Here is an 18,613-nt window from a genome sequence, read left to right as displayed (position 1 = left end):
CTCAATCTCACTGAGAATAAAAAAAGAAGAGTAATAACAGAACGATAATAACAACAACAATGAACTTTCACAAAATAAACTATTTTGATATTTCGATGTGCTAGAAATGATTTATTTTGTTAATGATTAAATGCAATTAACCTTGGGCTACTATGAAAACACTTCACTTAATTTCTGTGCAAGAGTATCGCTAATTTAACCAGAGCATCATTAATGTAAATTGTTGTTGTGATTATTCTCGGTGTTATTACAGGCTAGTTGTATTTGCAAACACTAGTTTGGAATGAAACGTTGATTTTCATGGTGTTTTTTTCTGCGTTAAGTTTTTTTTTTTTTTAGATCTTTATGACTTTTACTGTGAATCCATGCAGAGCCACTGAGAGCCGACAGTGAGCTGTGTGTAGCCGTGTGTTAAAGAATGAGTCTGCACAAATTGTTGGCGAATGAGAGCCTGTTTTATTTTTTTAACTCCCATAATGTAGTTTTCCTTTATATAAAAAAAAAAAGAAGTCAGATGTGAATACTGTAAATTGTCTTCCAAATACTGAAGCTAAAAGAAATGCAACAATAATATGAGCAACTGAGGCAGCCAACAGTCTCCATTGTTAGTGCAGGTTTGGGTTTTCTATGGGCCTCTGTTTGTCTTATTTCCATTCTAATCAGTGTTAGCAGTTAGTACTTGTAGCTTTATTGTGTTGAAGATGTTTATTCTTGGGCATTAATGGAAACCTCTGTTGGAGGGGATAAAAAAAAAAAAGAAAGAAGCAAAATAACGTATGTACAGAATCAGGTAAAGATTGCTTCCTGAAAAGAAAGAAAAAAAAAAGAATCCATAATTTTTTTTGTATTAGAAAAATCCCTAATGGGACCCATGCAAATAATCATTTTCAGTCACAGAACAAAACACATCTATGTGGGTAAAAAGGGTTTAAACAAAGAGGAAACTTGGGAAAAACGAAATGTACATTGTAATTTATGCATATTTGTAAACTCTATAGATACCTTCTTTTGGGACCACAGTTCAAGCATTTTGGAAAAATCAGGTTCAGATTGATGGACACCTGTCGGCTGAGTTCCCATCAGACTTGAACCTAAAGCCAGTCCATATCTGGTCAGTTTTTTTCTTTACCTTATCACATCTCTGATAATAGTTTCCTCACAGAGACAAACTCCCAAACCTCCCCAAAGAGTCTTTTCACTGTGCTTCCCATAAAACTGCCGACTCCTGAGTGAGAGCTGTTGATGCTGATGAGAATGTAAACACATGTGAACTCCCCCACCCTCCCACCACTCTGCTAAACTGTTCCAAGTGACTGCAGATCCAGGTGGAAACCTGGGATTCACCTGCTACATGATGAAATGAAGAAACTAAATAATAACCAGATGCTTCCAGATTATATATGTTTTTAATTTGTTTGATTTCATTTCAGAAAAATAAAAAAAAATCTGTCTAAACTGCATTCAGACAGCATTTATGTGGGCAATATGAATAGTATGTAGTTGAGAATAGATATATCTAGACAAATGACTATGGTTTATCTAAATGTGTGATAAACTCAAACACTGTATTGCACGAAGTTTATAAAAAAAAAAAAAAAACAATAACGGACATATTCACAGACTTTTGTCTTTTGTTCATTTTTTTAAGGAAAATAAATTAGACAGTTTCCTACTGTGAGACAAAGACTTAACATGCATGAGTTTACAGCTACAGTATGTGAAGATGTAAACCGTTTTAATGCCTGTCCTTATCTGGGGAAAAATTACTTTTCAATATTAATTCTGCAGTTTGGAGTTTCAGATTTTATTGTTCCATCATTTTACATCCAAGCAGTATTTGAAAATTTCAAGAAATATCTATATATATATATTTTATATCTATCTTAGGGTAGAGAGCCTTAGATATTGTTGCAGAGAGAATAAAATATTCTAACTTGATCAATGTTTTGGATTTTAAACCTTTTCATAATGACAGACTTTTAAACCAGAACGATTTTTGTCTTTAAATGTAATGATTCAATTCCACCAGTGTCTTCTAAAACAGGTGCCAGTCTTACCAGCCTTGACCAGATGAAATTGAACTTAATAACTGAAAACTAGATCTGGTTTTGCAGATAACTGAAGAAACAAAAACACATCAGTTTGAAGTAATATCAAATATGACTATATAGGGAACAAGGACAACAATCAAGGATTTATCTAAAATAAAATGACTGAAGTATTGGGATGTGTTCAGTTTATACTTTCTGCTCATAATTTCTGAGTTTCCAGTTTGAAAACTGAACTTTAATTTCCACCTTTAAATGTAAAAGGTGTTTTCCCAACTCAGAACTCAAAATCTAATGAGTGAATTTCTGATGGTTTTAAATCAATCGTCTTGTTTTTGTAAACATTTCCCTTTAATATTTAAATGCTTGAAATTGGAAAAAGAAAGCTTGTGTTCCTTGTAAACCACCATCTATCTGCCATAAGTTCAGTGTTTCCACGTTACCAATTGGCATGTTTGAAAGAAAGTTTCATTATAATATCCTCCAACTTGTCTGCTGTGTCTCGGCTTTTATTGCACTGTTTGTTCACTGATGTTCTTCAACACACTTCTGAGGATTTTACAGACATCTGGATTTAGACTGAAATTCAATTACACCTGTGTGAGCTCTATTTACTAGAAAGAGAGGACATGTGGGTGCAAATGCACATCACACTTTTTCAATTGTCATTTTCTTAAAGTTCTCAATTATGCACTACTTTGTGTTAGTGTATCACAGTAAAACAGAATGAAGTTAGAGGTTGTAACCCGACAACTTGAAATTAAAGAGTGTGAATACTTTTGGAAGCCATTGAATGACAACATAAATCTTGCATTTTACAACTTGACTTTTACAAACTGAGGTGATATTTTTCCAAAGGAGTTGCTTGTTATACTCCAGCTCAAGGTCTAATCTTTGGTGTGGAGATGACTTTGACCTTCCCTGTCAAACCTGCGGCTCTTTAAATATGCAAATACATAGATAATGGCAGATGGGTGGTAGTTAGCAGAGACGCATAGTGAGAGAATCAACAGAAAGTTATCTGTGTCCTTTGGTGTGACTCTTACTTTTTGTTTTTAGATGGAGCCATCTGTTATTTTATGCATACTTTTGCATGAACAATTAGAAACTGCACTCAAGGTCTGCTCTGCTGGTGTATTTTGACCGCAGTGGGATAGTGACTGGCAAGAGAGTGAGAGATGGCTCATCTTACAGTAACCGGAGGGAAGAAGAGGTGTGACATCTTTGACAAGCATCTTAAAAGTCCAAGAAGTTTTCCTGGATTTTGAGGATTATTCTGTCCGTTATTACTAAACTTCCTGCAGTCTGACCTCAATGAGGAAATTAAGCACTGGGATAATATGTGAAATTTAATAGACAGATACTAACTCTTTCGTAATTTAGAAATGATCAACAATAGCTTATTTTTCTATTATTTCCACCTTTAATCTCTTGGTTCTGCACCAAGAATTCAAATTTGTTTCTATTTGTAAACAAGCAGCCAAAGCCCCTGAACCACACTTTCACATAGTCAGAGTGGAGCTATTAATGGCTGTATATACAAGCAGGATAGTGTGTCATGTAGATTCAGTTTCTGCCTACATGGAGCTAAACACATGCGAGTAAGGCTCAGGTATGGTGAGATTGTCTGGATGCCGTCTGGTCTCCAGTGAGTCTGGATGCATGAGTGCTTATTGAAGAGCTCCTGAGCTGATCGGTCAGTTGTCCGTGTGTGGCGTAAAAATGTCAGCCTCCTGGTGGATAGGTGAGGTGAGGAAGGCACCCACCGGCCTCTCCTGGAGACCTCTGGGAAAGTGACGCATCGGGGTCAGGGTTGGAGAGGTATGAGCACAAGCCGGAGGGCCAGGCATGAGGTTGAAATTCAAGGATAAGGTTTCCCAAACCTCTGCAATGCATGGCAATGAGCTCTGGACTAATTATAGAAGAGTGTTTTTTTCTTTTTTCTGGGGAATGGGGACATTTAGCTAAGAGGTTATCAGTCACACAGAGTTGTGGTGGGAATGGGTGGCTGTCAGACAGTAGAGCAGACAAAATGTCATACCTAAACAAAGGGAGGCATTTGCTTCATGTGATATTGTTTTAATTATTACCAAAACAGATGCTACATACATGACAACAGTAAACAAAGTGCCCTGTCATATTTAAGAAAGTGATAGTAGCTGCTTCTCAGGATAAAAAGAAGCAAAACATTTCATTAACATGGCAAATGAAGTGATGCATTCATTAAGAGAATCGCTGAACAATCATAAAATACAAACAGAAGACGGGACACCATTCAGTTTGATGTGTTACGCAAACCCATTCAGAAAGTTATTCTTCTGCATACAGAAGGTGTTTAACTCAAAACACCAGTCGTGAACCGACATGCACTCAAAGGTCTCATGGGAGACGCCACTACTGTGAAAAACCACACAAACCCAATGACAGTTTCAAATGCTCACAGGTACAAATACACATTTTCTAGATACATGTTTTAATTTGTGATAAAGCTAAAACTGGAGTGTTTGACCATAATGACCATTTTTATTTTGGGAAAAAAATTAGGAAATTTGCAAGTCTCAAAAAAATCATCCCAACTGTTGAAGTATGGGAATGGCAGTTTATTTTTGTGCTGGTATTTTGCTGCAGGAGGAAATTGTGCCTGTCACAAACTAGATGGGATCATGAGAAAATAACACTACATGGAGATATTTCAACAACTTATTAGGACGTCATCCAGGAAGTAAAACCTTAGGCACAACTGGATATAAGAAAAAAGACCCAAAGCACACAGCCAAGTTAGTTATGCTGTCTTAAGAATGACAAAGTTAATACTTTGTAGTGGCAATCACCAGCACCACAGAAAACTTGTGGGCAGACCTGAAAAGGTGTGTGTGATCCAGACAGACTGCATCTGTTCTGTCAGGAACAATAGAACAACGGTCCGGCAAACCATTGTGAAGAGCTTGCCGAAGTAAAATCCAGATATTTGACCCAGGTCTTGCTATTAAAAGGAAGTGCTAGCAGTCATTAAGGAATTGTATGTAAACTCTTGACTTTGAAGAAACTAAATACATAAAGTTGTAAGATAATAATTGAATGTTCAATTCATATTTTGGCAAATGTTGATCTAACATCTTGCAAATAGAAGTGGAAAGGCAGAGAGGCCGAAGATTTATACACTATGATGACTGACGACACTTAAATCCTTATAAAACTCATATAATTTGGGTACTTATCAGAACAATGCATGACAGTAGTTTTACACACAAATCATAGTTTAAAAATGTACTATCAAACTTGTACGAATTGACCAGTCATTCATTCTTTGCAAGTGAGACGTCAACTCCTGCTGCAGCAAAGGATCCCAAGACTTTGAGACTTAAAAACTCAGATTTTTTTTTAAATAGTTTATGCCAAACATGTACTCTATTTTTGTCGTCTATTGTCGTCTCTTTCTAATCACAGAAACATGCATTTTCATGTCAACAAAAACGATAGCCTGCTGGAGGTCCTTTAATCACATTTTAGGGTTTTTAGAAACATATTTTTAAATCTTGTGGTCTGCTCTTGAGGTGAACATGAATGTTGTCCACTTGCAGTTTTAAAGACAGCTGGCTGATTTCACATTATTTTGAGACTTCTTTGAACCCCTTATCAGATTCATAAGCTGCTACAATCTTTCTGAAGGCCTTAGGCAGCACTTAAAGTCTCACCATGATATTTCTCTTAAAGTCAGAATCACTGAACGAAATATCTGAGGTTTGAAATGTGCCAGGTTCCTTCAAACAGCAGTTACAATGTTTTAACCTTCAATCTAAGTAATTATTGGTCTTTTAAGTAGGAAGAAATGTGGAAGTTCTTAATTTATATATCAGCAGAAATTGCATTGTTTATTACATTTAGCAAAACATGTGATAATGTTTTGTTCAGTTTGTTTGTGTCAAACTTTGTCCCTGGTGAATCTCGGGGAAAAGTCTGTACGAGCTCCAAAGATCAACATGTACAACAATGGCAACTGATTTTGTCATTTTACATCACAGCGAATGTCTTGAAAATCTCAGAAAAGTTATGATTGTCATGAACTAGCATAACTCCATAATTTTGTCTTTTAGATCTATGGTTTACATTATGTTTTTGTAATTATAACAGCGGTGATAAATATAAGCAAACCTCAAAACAAAGCAAACAGAAAAGCATATTAGTAAAAATAGAATATTTATTTGCAGTTTTACAGCTTTTGGCATGCAAAGACATATTGGTTTATTTGTGATTCGGCTTTAATTCTAAAAGAGTCGTTTCATCTTTATCGCTACACATTACTGACATAACAAAGATTATTGTAAAATCCTAAGTCTAGAGGCCTAGACTTTTTTATGTGTCATTCATTCCTCTTTTCAAATTCAGTTAAGACCTAGTGTGTCTTTTATGACAAGTTACATACCAAATGCAAGCTTAAAGTCACAGCTGTTGGAATTTGGTGTTTGCTTCCTCAAAAAACATACTGAGGATATTGTTTGCAGTATTCATATTTTAAGGGCTAGGTGGTGCTATCCTTGTGTGGAAAGCATTTTTGCCAGGGACTAAAAGGGAGAGCAAGGAAGATGAACAGGACACCTCCAATAATGAGGATGGCCCCGGCTGAGCAGACACAGGCGACAGACCAGGACAGCTTGTGGTGAAGAGGTATGGAGTGGTCACTGGACAGCAAAGCCAGTACAGACTGGTGGAAAATCAGCACCGACAGGAGAACCAGAACACCTGCACAAGTTGGAACACATGATAAACGGGGATCAGGTGAAGGTTGCAGCCTAAAATGAACTGTGCCTTCCAAAGGTGTTTATCTCACCTTGATTATCACATTTTGAGATAGACTTCATTGTATTTTGTTGGCAATTTATGTGTTGAACTAACACAAAGTAGTGACTAATTGCCACACACTATAACTTAGATTTAGTCCTGTTCATTGATGTTCTCTGTTGTATTTATACTAAGAATACATTGACAAGAGCCTGATGACATTCAGAAAGTAACGTTTTATTTAGGCTTGTCAGAAAAAAGGGGCTGCATAAGTGTCCAGATGTTCAAAGCCTCAAAAGGAGTTTTAAAGCCTGTCAGCAGATAAAATACATTTATAGACAATAAGATGCATATAAGATCCGTACTCTCTATAAATATATAAGCCTTAATGGGAATCTTGATTTTCACCTGATAGGATGAAACAGAAGGATGCTGGTTTGAGAAAGAACGGCACGCCTTTGTTGAGCGACATGGCAATGCAGATGGAGCCCATCACCATCATGGTCAGGCTCAAAAGAGCCAAAATGGCTGCTGCTAGGTTCAAATCTGTAAAAGGGAGAAGACAGAAAATTAAGGATGCAAAGTTGTATTAAAACCTTTTCAGTTTAAAGTAGGATTTTGAAAAGATTGCCTCCAAAATATTAACAACCACATGTTCCACTCTGTAAATTTATGCATCTTTCATTCTTGCATATTTGCTCATTATTATTGTATATTCTATAACAAATTAAGTCTAAAACTCAGATTCTTGCTTTCATCACACCCAGGAGTCACTTTACAAGCCAATCATCTGCCAGTTTGGATGCAACACAAAGATATTTTTGTTGCTTTTAAAGATTAAAACTTTTTTTTTTAAAGACCTTGAATGTTTTTTCTCTTCTCTGAGAATGTGTTATGTTTCCCCTGGTATGTTGTTTTGGATGAATTCTTAGCACAACCACAACAGATTGTGCGTATCTATTTAATTTCTGTGACATCCGGTTGGTTTACCAGCATAATAATAGCACTATTAGTTGAGCGTGTCTGTATAATAATATTATCTGAACTTATTATCAAAAATGTTTTCCCTTTGAGGTGAGGTTGTGTGATGTAGTTATGAGTTGTCTGTATCTAGCCTGCCATAAACTTAGAAAACTGAAAGAGAAAAAGATATGAAAACACACAAAAATAGCATGAATGAGGAAGATGTTGAGATATTTGTGCATTTATTCAGAACTCTTAACCCCCAAAACCATTAGCTATTTTTTTTTCTATTTGTCTTAGGAATAACTCTAACAGCAGATATCTTAGAAGTATTTACTTCAACTACTATCCTAATAAAAATATGAGTTTGAAGTTTTTTAAACTTCAAATAAAAAATATTAAAATATTTTGTATTTGCATATAAAATACTGTCAAGAATCTAGAAGTTGTGCCCAAGCATGAACCAGACTTGTGAAGGTCCACAATTCTCTTCCTCATCTTGTGATAGGTGGCTTTTAATTTTCTCATGATGTCACACGAGGAAGAAGTGTGTTTGAGGTGTTGCCTCATGTAAAACCCTTTGAATTGCTTTGTTGTTCGAAGTGTGCTATAAAAATAAAACTGCCATACCTCAATTTGATGCAATTGCTGCAAATTATAGATTCAGAAGTGTTGGAAAGCAATGACACAGTAATCTGGGCTGTCTAAAACTGTTTCAAGGCACCGTTTGCCAATACAGACTTCTGATTTGGATGGACATAATAACGCTCCTCTAAAAACCTTTAACAGGAAATGTTTAATGTAGTAAAAAATGTTTATACAGTTCATAAAAATATCTGATTTCAGCTGCAAGGTTTATCTGCACCTTTTAAGTGGAAAAGTGGGTTTTTAAGCATTAGCAACACAACTTTAGCTGCTGATAAAGATGACCAATGCTCGGTGTGAGACCAGATTTAAGTGTCAGCAAGCTAATCTGAAAACTGCACTGAAACAAGTGGCTCCCTGTGCAGGATGGTAAACACATTAATCAGTCTGATAGCATACAGCTTACTTTGGAAAATGGGTGGCTGTGGAAATTAATGGGCTAATACAAGCACCGCCGGTACAGTTCTGTGAGCACCGCAGTGGGCATCTTTATTGGACGGTAGGTGTAACCGGTGTGTGTTCGTCAGAAAGCGGTGGCGTAAAGAGGATAAACATGTCTCACTTCTGTTTGTCGTCTTCTTGAATATGACTGCGTTCTCCCCAGAGGTGAAGAACTTGAAGTAGGTGCAGTTGGATTCTGTGGGTACAAACAGAAGATAAGACAAAGACACACACACACACACACACACACGCACGCACGCAAACTCACGCCCACATTCCTCTGGATGGCTGCTGGTCTCCTCTGATGTGCCTACTATACGCATCCATGCACTCTGTCCTTCCAGGCATCATTCCTATTTATATCCAATAGTCGAGCTTAAAAAAACAGAGACAGACACACACACGCACACGCCCACACATGCACACACACACACACACACACACCTCTGCGCAAACACCCATACATCTCATTACACTGCACATAAGGTACAGCCAGAGACAGTGAGAGACAGCAAAACATTAGGATAAATAGCAGAGAGGAGAAAGAAAGAAAGAAAGAAAGGAAGACTGAGAGAATGGTGCATATTGTGATGAGGAGACGTGGCGGCAGAGGGAAAGAAAACAAGAAGAAGAGCTCAAAAGATGGGATATAAGCGAATATGGAGGAACGCGTTTCAGGCAGATGGAGGGGTGGTGAGTGAAGGCAAGGATAGAGGAGAGCCACAGATGGAAAAGGAGGTGAAGGGAGGAGGATAAGTCAGGAGGGAGAGAAAACACAGGGGGGTTGGTTAATACTGCATTAGACACACACGCTCCCTCTCTGTCTGTCTGTCTGTCTGTCTGTCTGTCTGTCTGTCTGTCTGTCTGTCTGTCCCTCTTTCTTGCCCCCCCCCCTCTCTATATTTAGACAAAAACTGTGAAGTAGTCAGATTCCACTTGGCTTCACAGACGCATAGTGATGATTTTAACCCACAGAAAAAATTATGTTGCTCAAGATGACTCCACATACAGTTCCTCCACACACAGACATGGCTTTAGCCCACTTGCAAGCTGTAAAACTGATCCGGCATTTATCAGCCCGCTGATTCTGGCCCACATTACGCTTCCACAGTCAGCTTGTTTTTTGTTTTTGTTTTTTTTTTTTTCCTCTCGCAAACCCTGCTGAGACTGTAATTATTGAGCCATCACTTTCTCGGTCCAGCGGGTAACGAAGATGGATTGCTGGTCTAAAGATGACAGACGCAACATCAGCAGGCCGGGACGGCAGCCAGAGGCGCGTAAACATTGATACGAGAGGGAAAAGGCAGAGGATGGTGAAAACAGTTGTTTTTCTACAAATGTGATGAGCTCACAGCCATCTGTGACAGGCAGCCTGGGCCAACTGTGGAGGGATGTGAGAAGGAAATTGTCAGGAGCATGCTGGCTTCTCGTACACATCGACAAACCATCTTGTAGTCAGATCTGCTGGCCAGAAACAGCCGGTGATCCAGAACATACCCCTGTGTCAAAACCTAGTTGCTCCCAACTATTTGAGATACTGGCAAAGAGTTAGATTTAAGTCCAGACTTTAATTAGGCCACTTTTGAAGCTTCATTGAGCCATTCAGAGGCGTACATGATTCAAATCAAGGCCCTATTGCACAACTCAATCCCTTTGGATTTTCCAGAATGTATCGTTCCAGCAGCAAAGCAACCCCATCATACTTCCAATACTTTGTTAGGAAATATCTGTAAGACAGATTTGTTAGTTTTAGGGGGAATATAGCAAGGCACACATTTTTCAAAGAGTTTGTCTCAGCAATCTCTAGAATATGTTTTTAAAGTATTGTGGATTATTAACAGGATTGTGGACAAGAAGCAACCCTGGCAGAGTTCAACTTTGCACCAAGACTACAGACACAGTTCTTGTTTCACTTAGCACAAGAAATTTCAGGGGATGCAGCTACAAGCCCTCTATAGATCCCCAGGATACATTGGGACTGGACTGGACATTTGGACTGGATAATCAAACCACGTTGACAACCTCAGCAACTCTGGGCAGGCAAAGATCTAGTCCTCTCTTCTCCGTGGCCAAGAGGAAAGGAGCACTGCTCCTCCTGAATCTGAGGCTAATGGTCGAAGCCTTCTGTCCATCACCCTAGAGTAAATTTTCCCAGGCTGGCTGAGAAGGATACCACACTTCTTCATTTTGGTATCTATGAGGAATTGTTTTGTATTTTTCTCTTGAGAAATTCTCTGAGCATGTCAGTGAATCCAGGAGGTCTTTCAGTAAATGCCTCTCTCCATGTCTAAACTAACCTTTCAGACAGAAATAGGTCATTGTGCAGATAATCTCCGGAGAACCCAGCCACGGTCAAGTTGCATAAAGCGCTACTGGAAAGGAGCCGTCACTACAGTAAACACGGTTGTCTGTCAAAACAAGAAACCTGTGGTCTTTATCACCTAACGTACTACAGGACATGACAGGTTATATGCAGGGATTTGTAAATATATTTATACCTGGACAGCAGCATACATTGACACATTTTATCAATATAGATCAACACCAAGTAGTGCATAATTGTGAAAAATTTATTCCAAATGAAAATCTAGAAAATATGGCCATACGATCATATTCTGTTCACGTGTGTATGTTTCTATCAGTTTTTATTACCTAGACGCTTTTCATTTTTGCTTATTCTTAGCAATAAAGCTCAAGTTCAGTCAGATTTGGCTGAAACAAAATTTTATTTTAGTGTTGTTTTGATTAGATGGGGAAAATAAAATATATACCACAGCAGTTGTGTAATTTTACTGGATAGGTTTCCATGTCTTTAGTGATCCAGTATGCACATTATCTATACGATGACGTAGATACATTTTGCCTACAGTTTTATGTTCCTGCGTCTTTACAACAGAGGGAAGCAGGGCAGAAATCTAAAGAAAAAGAGGAAATTGCAATGAAATGTGTTGGATAAATTGCAAAAATTAAGTCTAAAATCTATGAAAAGTCTATTTAGGTATTAGGTCTATTTCAGCATTCATGGACAGCTAAGAAATCCCTACAGAGTCAGACCCATTCACTCACAAAGCAGACAGGCAACCACAGACTCAGCAGCCATTGATCTCACCTCCAGGTCGTTCAACAGGGCCGCAGCTCGTCCTCTCCGGGTCGATGTCGGCCACCGACAGTGTGCGGATGCAGCCCTTCCACAGGCCGTAATGGGCCATCTGGCACGTCTGGTTGCCGCTGTAATTCTTTGGCTGGGCCAGCTCTACCCAGAACTCTGTTCCCATGCCCAGCACCGTCAGGGTCACCCCAACGATCGCCACAAAAAAGACCAGCTTGATCTTACCCTCCTGGGTGTCACTCATCTTATTGGTCCTTCTTTGTCCTCCTCTAAAACCCTTCATTCCGGCCAGACCCCCGCCGTGACCGCCCCCTGCGACTCCCATGCGGCCCTCCTCTTCCTGCTGCACAAAGAAGTTGGACCACATACTGGCCAGAGACGAGGAGCAGCAGAGATCACAGGAAAAAGACGAGATGAACAAATGAGGGACTCAGTATGAAGTGGGTGCGAGACGGATGGTTGTAACTCTGTAACGACTGTGTGACACAGCTGTGCTTTTCTGGATGAGTGAATTGAGCAAAAACTGTGAGAAATTGAGTAAAAAAAAAAAAAAAAAGTGGGCTGGATGCTGAAATTAGACACAAGGAGCTATGAATAGATCTGCAGTGATGTTGGGGGCGGATGCACTAAGGTAACAAAACGATGGGATGAAACACAGACGGACCAGGAGAGCCAGTCTGCGTTTTTTTTTTTTTTGTCCAATCTTCTGAAACACAGAGATAAAACACAGAGATGAAAGAGCAGTCAGCATATGCTTCACCAGAGCAAAAATCCTTTCATCACCAGCATAATATTTAATTTCCACCAGCTTTATCAGCCTCTACAATATTCCCTCCCTAAAAGCCATATGACATGCTCTCAGCCAACAGCAGATAAAGCAGATGGCATTCCTCTCAGAGGCAGATTCTGCTTCAGATGAAGAAACAATGGGTGTGGAGGAGCTAGCAGGGTGGGTTTGTGTTGTGTCAAGATGAGAGATGACTGGGACCACCCATCTTTGTTTCCCCAGCAGAGCTTCTCCCTGAGCAGGTACGCTATCTGCAGCTCAGAGACAGATCCGCTTTGATCTGAGGGGATGAAGGGTTGCTACAAATACCCCACAACCTGCTTTGTGCTTTCTGGCGAACACTCCAAATGTCTTCAAGATGTAAAACTCCAGAACCAGCTTACAGGGTCTTGACCTTACAGTCCCTTTTTCACATTTTATCACTGTAACATAAACATCTCTGTATCTTACTGAGTTTATGTAATACTTAAACACAAAGTAGAAAATAACTAAAAAGAAAGTTACGGTGTTATAAAGTATTTTGACAAATAAAAATCTGACAAGTGTGGCATGCATTTTTATTCAGCCCTCAAGAGTTATGAATTTGTAGGATCACCTATTGCTATGATTCCAGCTGCAAGTCTTTTGGTGTATTTTTCTACCAACTTTGCACAAAAAAAGGGTTTGTAAAGTAGATGAAGCTGAGTCAGATTTGATGGAGCTCGTGTGTGAAAACCGGTTTTCACATCTCGATACATGAATTTAAAATGAGTTTAGGTCTGAACATTGACTGCGCTCTTTGTTCTAGGCAGTTTGGGTTTGAACGTAGTATATTAAAGGAATAAACAAAATTATACACAAAGGCAAACAATAAAGTTTCAGTTTGAATAACTTCAGATTTTGAACCAATTTTTGAACCTTTCTCTCTCTTTAGTTACAAAACATTAAATGCTGTGGTATTCACATGACGCAATTTATAAAAGTTCAAGGGTGTGAATACTTCTGCAGGGCACGGTATTAAGTTGTTTCTTAATTCGAGTGAATGTAGTTAACAATGCAAACAACCGGGCACAAGATTGTTGCTGCCATGTGCAGGGGTGCATTAGAGGTGATAATTTAAGCCTGAGCCCTCTGACAGAGAGGGAGCTGCAGTAATTAACTCGGCCGTGTCGTCCAGCAGAACGCCGAGAGGAGGCAGGGGGCCAGCACCAGCAGGCCTCATTCGCAGTTGTTGGATCACTTAATTCAGAGCTTTGCCATGACACCACCAGCGGTTTTAAATAGTCAACACAACACGTGAAGCCTCTCACTGAAAGTCCTCCGTGTGCAGTTATTCAGGAGTATCATCATGACGGTACGCTCCGTCACATGCAAAATAATAAAAAAAATCAGAGCGCAGACATTGTGAGGGATTTTGTAAAAAAAAAAATCTATATAAACCTGCAAACCATTTTTTCAGTCATTATTTTCATGGCATCTTCTGAAAGCCTGACTCATTGGTCATAACGGCCGGTTTCCACAACAATAAGAGCTTAAATAACCACAAAATGATTTTCTGAAGTACATAAATAGTAATATCCACATGTCACTGAGCGCTAACCTGCAAATCTGTTGGACAACTTTGTAAATTGAAAAGCAAACGGAATATATTTCGATAAAAAATATATATTTTTGCTAAAAAAAAAAAAAAAAAAACTAAAAAAAACTGTAAGAATAAGATTAGTGACCAAAACCAGGTTTAAACTGAGAAACAGTTTACATTCATCAAAGAATGGGTCATTTTTTTAAATTTGATTTTGATCAAAGTTTAATTTGATGTCAGAGTTGAACAAATCTGAACTACCTGATAATCTTCTGCCCAGATTTTCTTTTAAATCTCATTTTAGCATAGTGAAAACTCTGTTTATCAATCATTTACACAATGCTATTTTATTATTACAGCACGTGGCTTTCCTGAAGCAGTCAACAATTTATAGTTTGACATACAGCCTAAAAAAGACATTAACATACATTATGAAAGATAAAATATATCTTTCCCCATTATTTTACATTAGTCAAACAAACTTTTCCTGTCTGGATTATATTCATATGCTAAATAACAACAAAATAAGCATTTTTAAAAACTTTTCAGTCAGTAGTATACATAGATTGTCTTACTATTTAATAGAATAGACATTTTCCATTGTCTTTAACTTGAGCTTCACATGGTAGTTTGATGGAATTTCATTTGTACTCATGTAATTTTCTGCATAGCTTTTTTGCCTCATGATGTCACGGATTCTGTGAAGTGCAGCAGTGGTCCCCAACTAGACCAATTAGTACTGGGCCGCGCAAGAAATAACTAAATATGTCCGTTCTATGTATTGAGGAAAATTTACGAAGGGTTGACCGGTCCGCTATACTAAAAAGGTTGGGTACCACTGAAGTGCAGCATCCCTCCCTCTGCAGTATTATACTGCCACCTTCATAATTCACAGATAGGATGGTGTTTGGAGACTTTCAAGCTTCCCCACTTTTTCCTCCAAATGCAGCAATGTTCATTATGTTCAAAAAGTTCAGTTTTAGTCTGAAGGACGTGTTTCTAAACATTTAAGGTCTTTGTCCTTGGGTGTATTGATAAACTATGAACTGGGTTTTCACGCTGCGCTTGAAGTAATGACTTCTTCATGTCGGTACATGTCCTTGGTCCTTCTGAGTGTCCACTCAGCCTATTTTAGTAGTGCACTTGTTCTAGTGGACAATGACGCTCTTTTACTAGTCGCTGACAGTATTTTTATAAGATTCAGCTTTCGTTCTGAGTTTGATATGTACATTACAAACTAAAACACTTTAATCTCTGGGACACTGAAGCCATTTCCTATCAGAGCAGTGAGACAACTAGACATTCCCATGATAATTGTTTGAACAGATGAATGTGGTTTCTTCAGGCTCCTAGAAATTGAAATGGACCTGTGGAGCTCCAAATATCTTATTCTATGTTTACTGTTGTCTTCTGAGTTTTCCATGATGTCACACAAGAAAGCACTGTGTTTGATGCTTCGTCTTACAATTCAGCTACAGGTGTGCCTTTTATAACTCAAATGTTGTGAATTAATCAGAAGCTTATCCAGGCCTGACATCTCTTTCCCAAAATGTCTAAGGCATGATTATCTTAGATTTTTTTTTTTTAAAATCTAAGAAAGTTTTACCTGACTTTCTTATTTGAAGAAAGTCAGGTAAAACAGGAAAAGCTTAGTCTGATTTAAGGTTGCAAAAAAGCATATATAAAAATCTGGGTACAGCTGCCATACAAATGTTTTGCTTTTGCTTATTTATATTATATTAGATATGATTTATTTGATTAAACAAAAAATGAGTTGTTCCTCTTTAAAAACTACGGCTAATAGCCCATTTTATTCACAGAAAAATATCCTGTTTTCACATTTTTGTTTTACGAATGTCCACTTGTGACTTAAATTATATTTTATTTATATATGTTTTACATATTTCACACAATTCTACAAACTTGGGTTTAAACAAAAGCTTGCAGCTGGACCTAAGCAAGGCAGAAGCAAAGACCTTAAACAATTAGAGCCCATTTTCAACACCAGCAGTAATAGAGAATCTCTTGAATACAGCTACTGACAGCCAAGTTAGTGGAGGTAGAGTTACAAACCTCGATCACGTTACCATTCTGTTAACCACAGATATCGTCCAAGCTGATCCAAATCTAAGTGATGCAAACAAATACATGCTTTGGAACTGGCAATTCTCCCAGTCAAAGTACTAAAAATTAGCTTTGCTCCAGCTCTGCTACGTTTACTTCTACACTAGGTTGCGCAGACGACAAGCTTGTGTAGACACGTGCAGATTTTGTTGTGAAAATCAGGAATTCTCTCTCTGCCGCCATCTGTGTGATGCGTGGCAACCACAGAGTGACATCAGGCTAAGGCGTGTGAGTGAAAAGAAGAATAAATCTGACCTGTTTGGTGCGTGTTGTTCAGTTCAGGAGGAAGTGGTGCCTGAAACCTAATAGAGGGGCAGAGCGGTGATGGGAGAGGTAGTGAAAGGAGAAAAGGGAGGAAGTGAAGGGAGGGAGGTATAGAGGAGCTATGAAGAGTGGGTGTAAGTTGGGGTTGGAGCTGCAGCCTGATTGGTTAGCACTATTGATGTGTCACTGCTGTTTTGGCCCACCGACTGCTTGCAGCTCATGTTCAGTCTGAAAGGCACCCTGTTCGTGCTCCATACATGTTTGAAATTTTAAATCAGGGAGCAGGGTGCTGCAGGGTGGTCTGCTGTCATGCTGAAGGTTCTGCCAGCGTGGGTGAAAACATGCCTGCGACCGCCCTACTGTCAGTGTGTGTGTGTGTGTCTATTTTTGACAGCCACCTGTTAATGACGTTAAGTCAGGGTGAGGGAGGAGCCTGTGTTTATATGAGACCGACAGCTACACAGCACACCGACATGGAAACAGAGAGGCACATCCAGGAAAAGTGCAACTTGAGAAATTTAAATGGAAAATGGGAGACGAAATGAGTTTAAAACATGTTAAAGAAACATTTCAGGCTGGTGTAGCAACGGCTAACCCAAATTAGACACCAAATCCTGTGAGTATAACGTCCTACTGGAAAGGTTTTCTCATAGCTACGTCCTGCTTGGCTGTTCCACAGTTTAGGTTACATACGTGGCACACACAGAGGCAGAGAGAGAGGCCAAACCCGGCAGCCAGTGAGCGCTGAGGGATGGGGGTTGGGATTGAGAAAGGATGCAAACTGAAAGTGAGTCGGGCACAGAAAAACAGAACGGGACAAAATCAGAGAAAAAGGACGAAGCAAGCTGTAGGCTGTGACAGTGAAAGAAACACCTGCCTCATCCCAAACTATCAACCTTCCCAAAATGACACACACCTTTGACTTTTGACCTTTCATCTCCAGAGACTCTGCTCCCCTGCCCACTTTAGTTCTGTCTCACAGATGCCATAAAGCAATTGTTTTCAAGTTTTTGAAAATATTTCTATCTCACAAACATAATTTGTCCTTTAGTTGAAAATGCATTTTTCTTCCGTTTTTTTCTTTTACCAAACATTTAGTATGCAATATTTTCAAAGAAGTTTTTAAGGGGAATTTGTAATTATTATAGAATACACATGTTTTAGGAATAAAAGGACATCTAATTTTAAAAAACTGGGAGGAATGATTTTTTTTAGGTAAAAAGAATGGGATACAGATTTCTTGTTGCTGAAAACGCTTGACCTTAGTTCAATAAATGGCTTGTTTTATTCACAATAAAATTAACATTAAAGGAAACAATTTGGTTAAAAGATGAACACTTTGCAAAGTACTTAACATTTTCCATTTTAAGGCTGAACTGAACTCTCAACCTGAAAAATCTTTAATAGCGTCCATTTTTATCAACTTTTTATATTCTTCATGATGAACAGTAGTGATAGAGTTATGAACTCTAAAGCCTTTTAAAGTAGCTGATGTTCACTATGAGATTGCACGCCGTCTCAGTGCAGTCTGTAGACGAACTTTCCTTAGAGAGGTCACATATGTTCAACATGTAACAGCTGCATTTAATCTATTAACTGAGAGGACAGCAATCTGTTTTAATATGAACAGTGTGTCGATTCTTAGAAACACCTGAGTTCACAGAGTCCCGCCGCTCCTCCATCATGTGAGATGGATGGAAAATGTCCAAAGACAGTCAGAAGCCATCAATAATCTGCAGCATGCTGATGTGAACAATCCTGTCTCCACATCACTCTTGGGCTTCTGTCAGCAACACCGATTTATGCTTCAACACTCCGCATGGCTTACATGTGTCCTCATGTGTTCGCCTATGTGGGCGCACATATTACATTACTGATGCAAAAATTACCGA

General features: G+C 38.7%; 1 protein-coding gene across 6 annotated transcripts; it reads right to left on the bottom strand.

Annotated features, from left to right (window-relative positions):
* Window positions 1-4,111: 4,111 nt before the first annotated feature.
* cacng6b (calcium channel, voltage-dependent, gamma subunit 6b) lies at window positions 4,112-16,911 on the bottom strand. Of its 6 annotated transcripts, XM_044115873.1 has the most exons (8): window positions 16,713-16,911; window positions 11,986-12,691; window positions 9,145-9,229; window positions 8,998-9,072; window positions 7,918-7,961; window positions 7,633-7,638; window positions 7,236-7,374; window positions 4,112-6,788 (listed from the first exon to the last, which is right to left on the bottom strand). In XM_044115873.1, the coding sequence occupies exons 2-8, from the start codon at window positions 12,350-12,352 to the stop codon at window positions 6,725-6,727; spliced, it is 780 nt and encodes a 259-aa protein (XP_043971808.1). In that variant the 5' UTR covers window positions 12,353-12,691; window positions 16,713-16,911; the 3' UTR covers window positions 4,112-6,724. The 6 variants fall into 6 exon arrangements, with proteins under 6 accessions (XP_043971808.1, XP_043971809.1, XP_043971810.1 ...); XM_044115874.1 differs by lacking the exons at window positions 7,633-7,638; window positions 7,918-7,961 and having other exon boundaries at window positions 7,236-7,373; window positions 16,713-16,900; XM_044115875.1 differs by lacking the exons at window positions 7,633-7,638; window positions 7,918-7,961 and having other exon boundaries at window positions 7,236-7,373; window positions 11,986-12,688; window positions 16,713-16,900.
* Between the last annotated feature and the right edge of the window lie 1,702 nt (window positions 16,912-18,613).

Source organism: Gambusia affinis, linkage group LG05 (assembly GCF_019740435.1).
Source record: "Gambusia affinis linkage group LG05, SWU_Gaff_1.0, whole genome shotgun sequence".
Lineage (NCBI taxonomy): Eukaryota > Metazoa > Chordata > Actinopteri > Cyprinodontiformes > Poeciliidae > Gambusia > Gambusia affinis.
The sequence above is the reverse complement of the archived record's forward strand: the minus strand, read 5'-3'. Positions and strand labels throughout refer to the sequence as shown.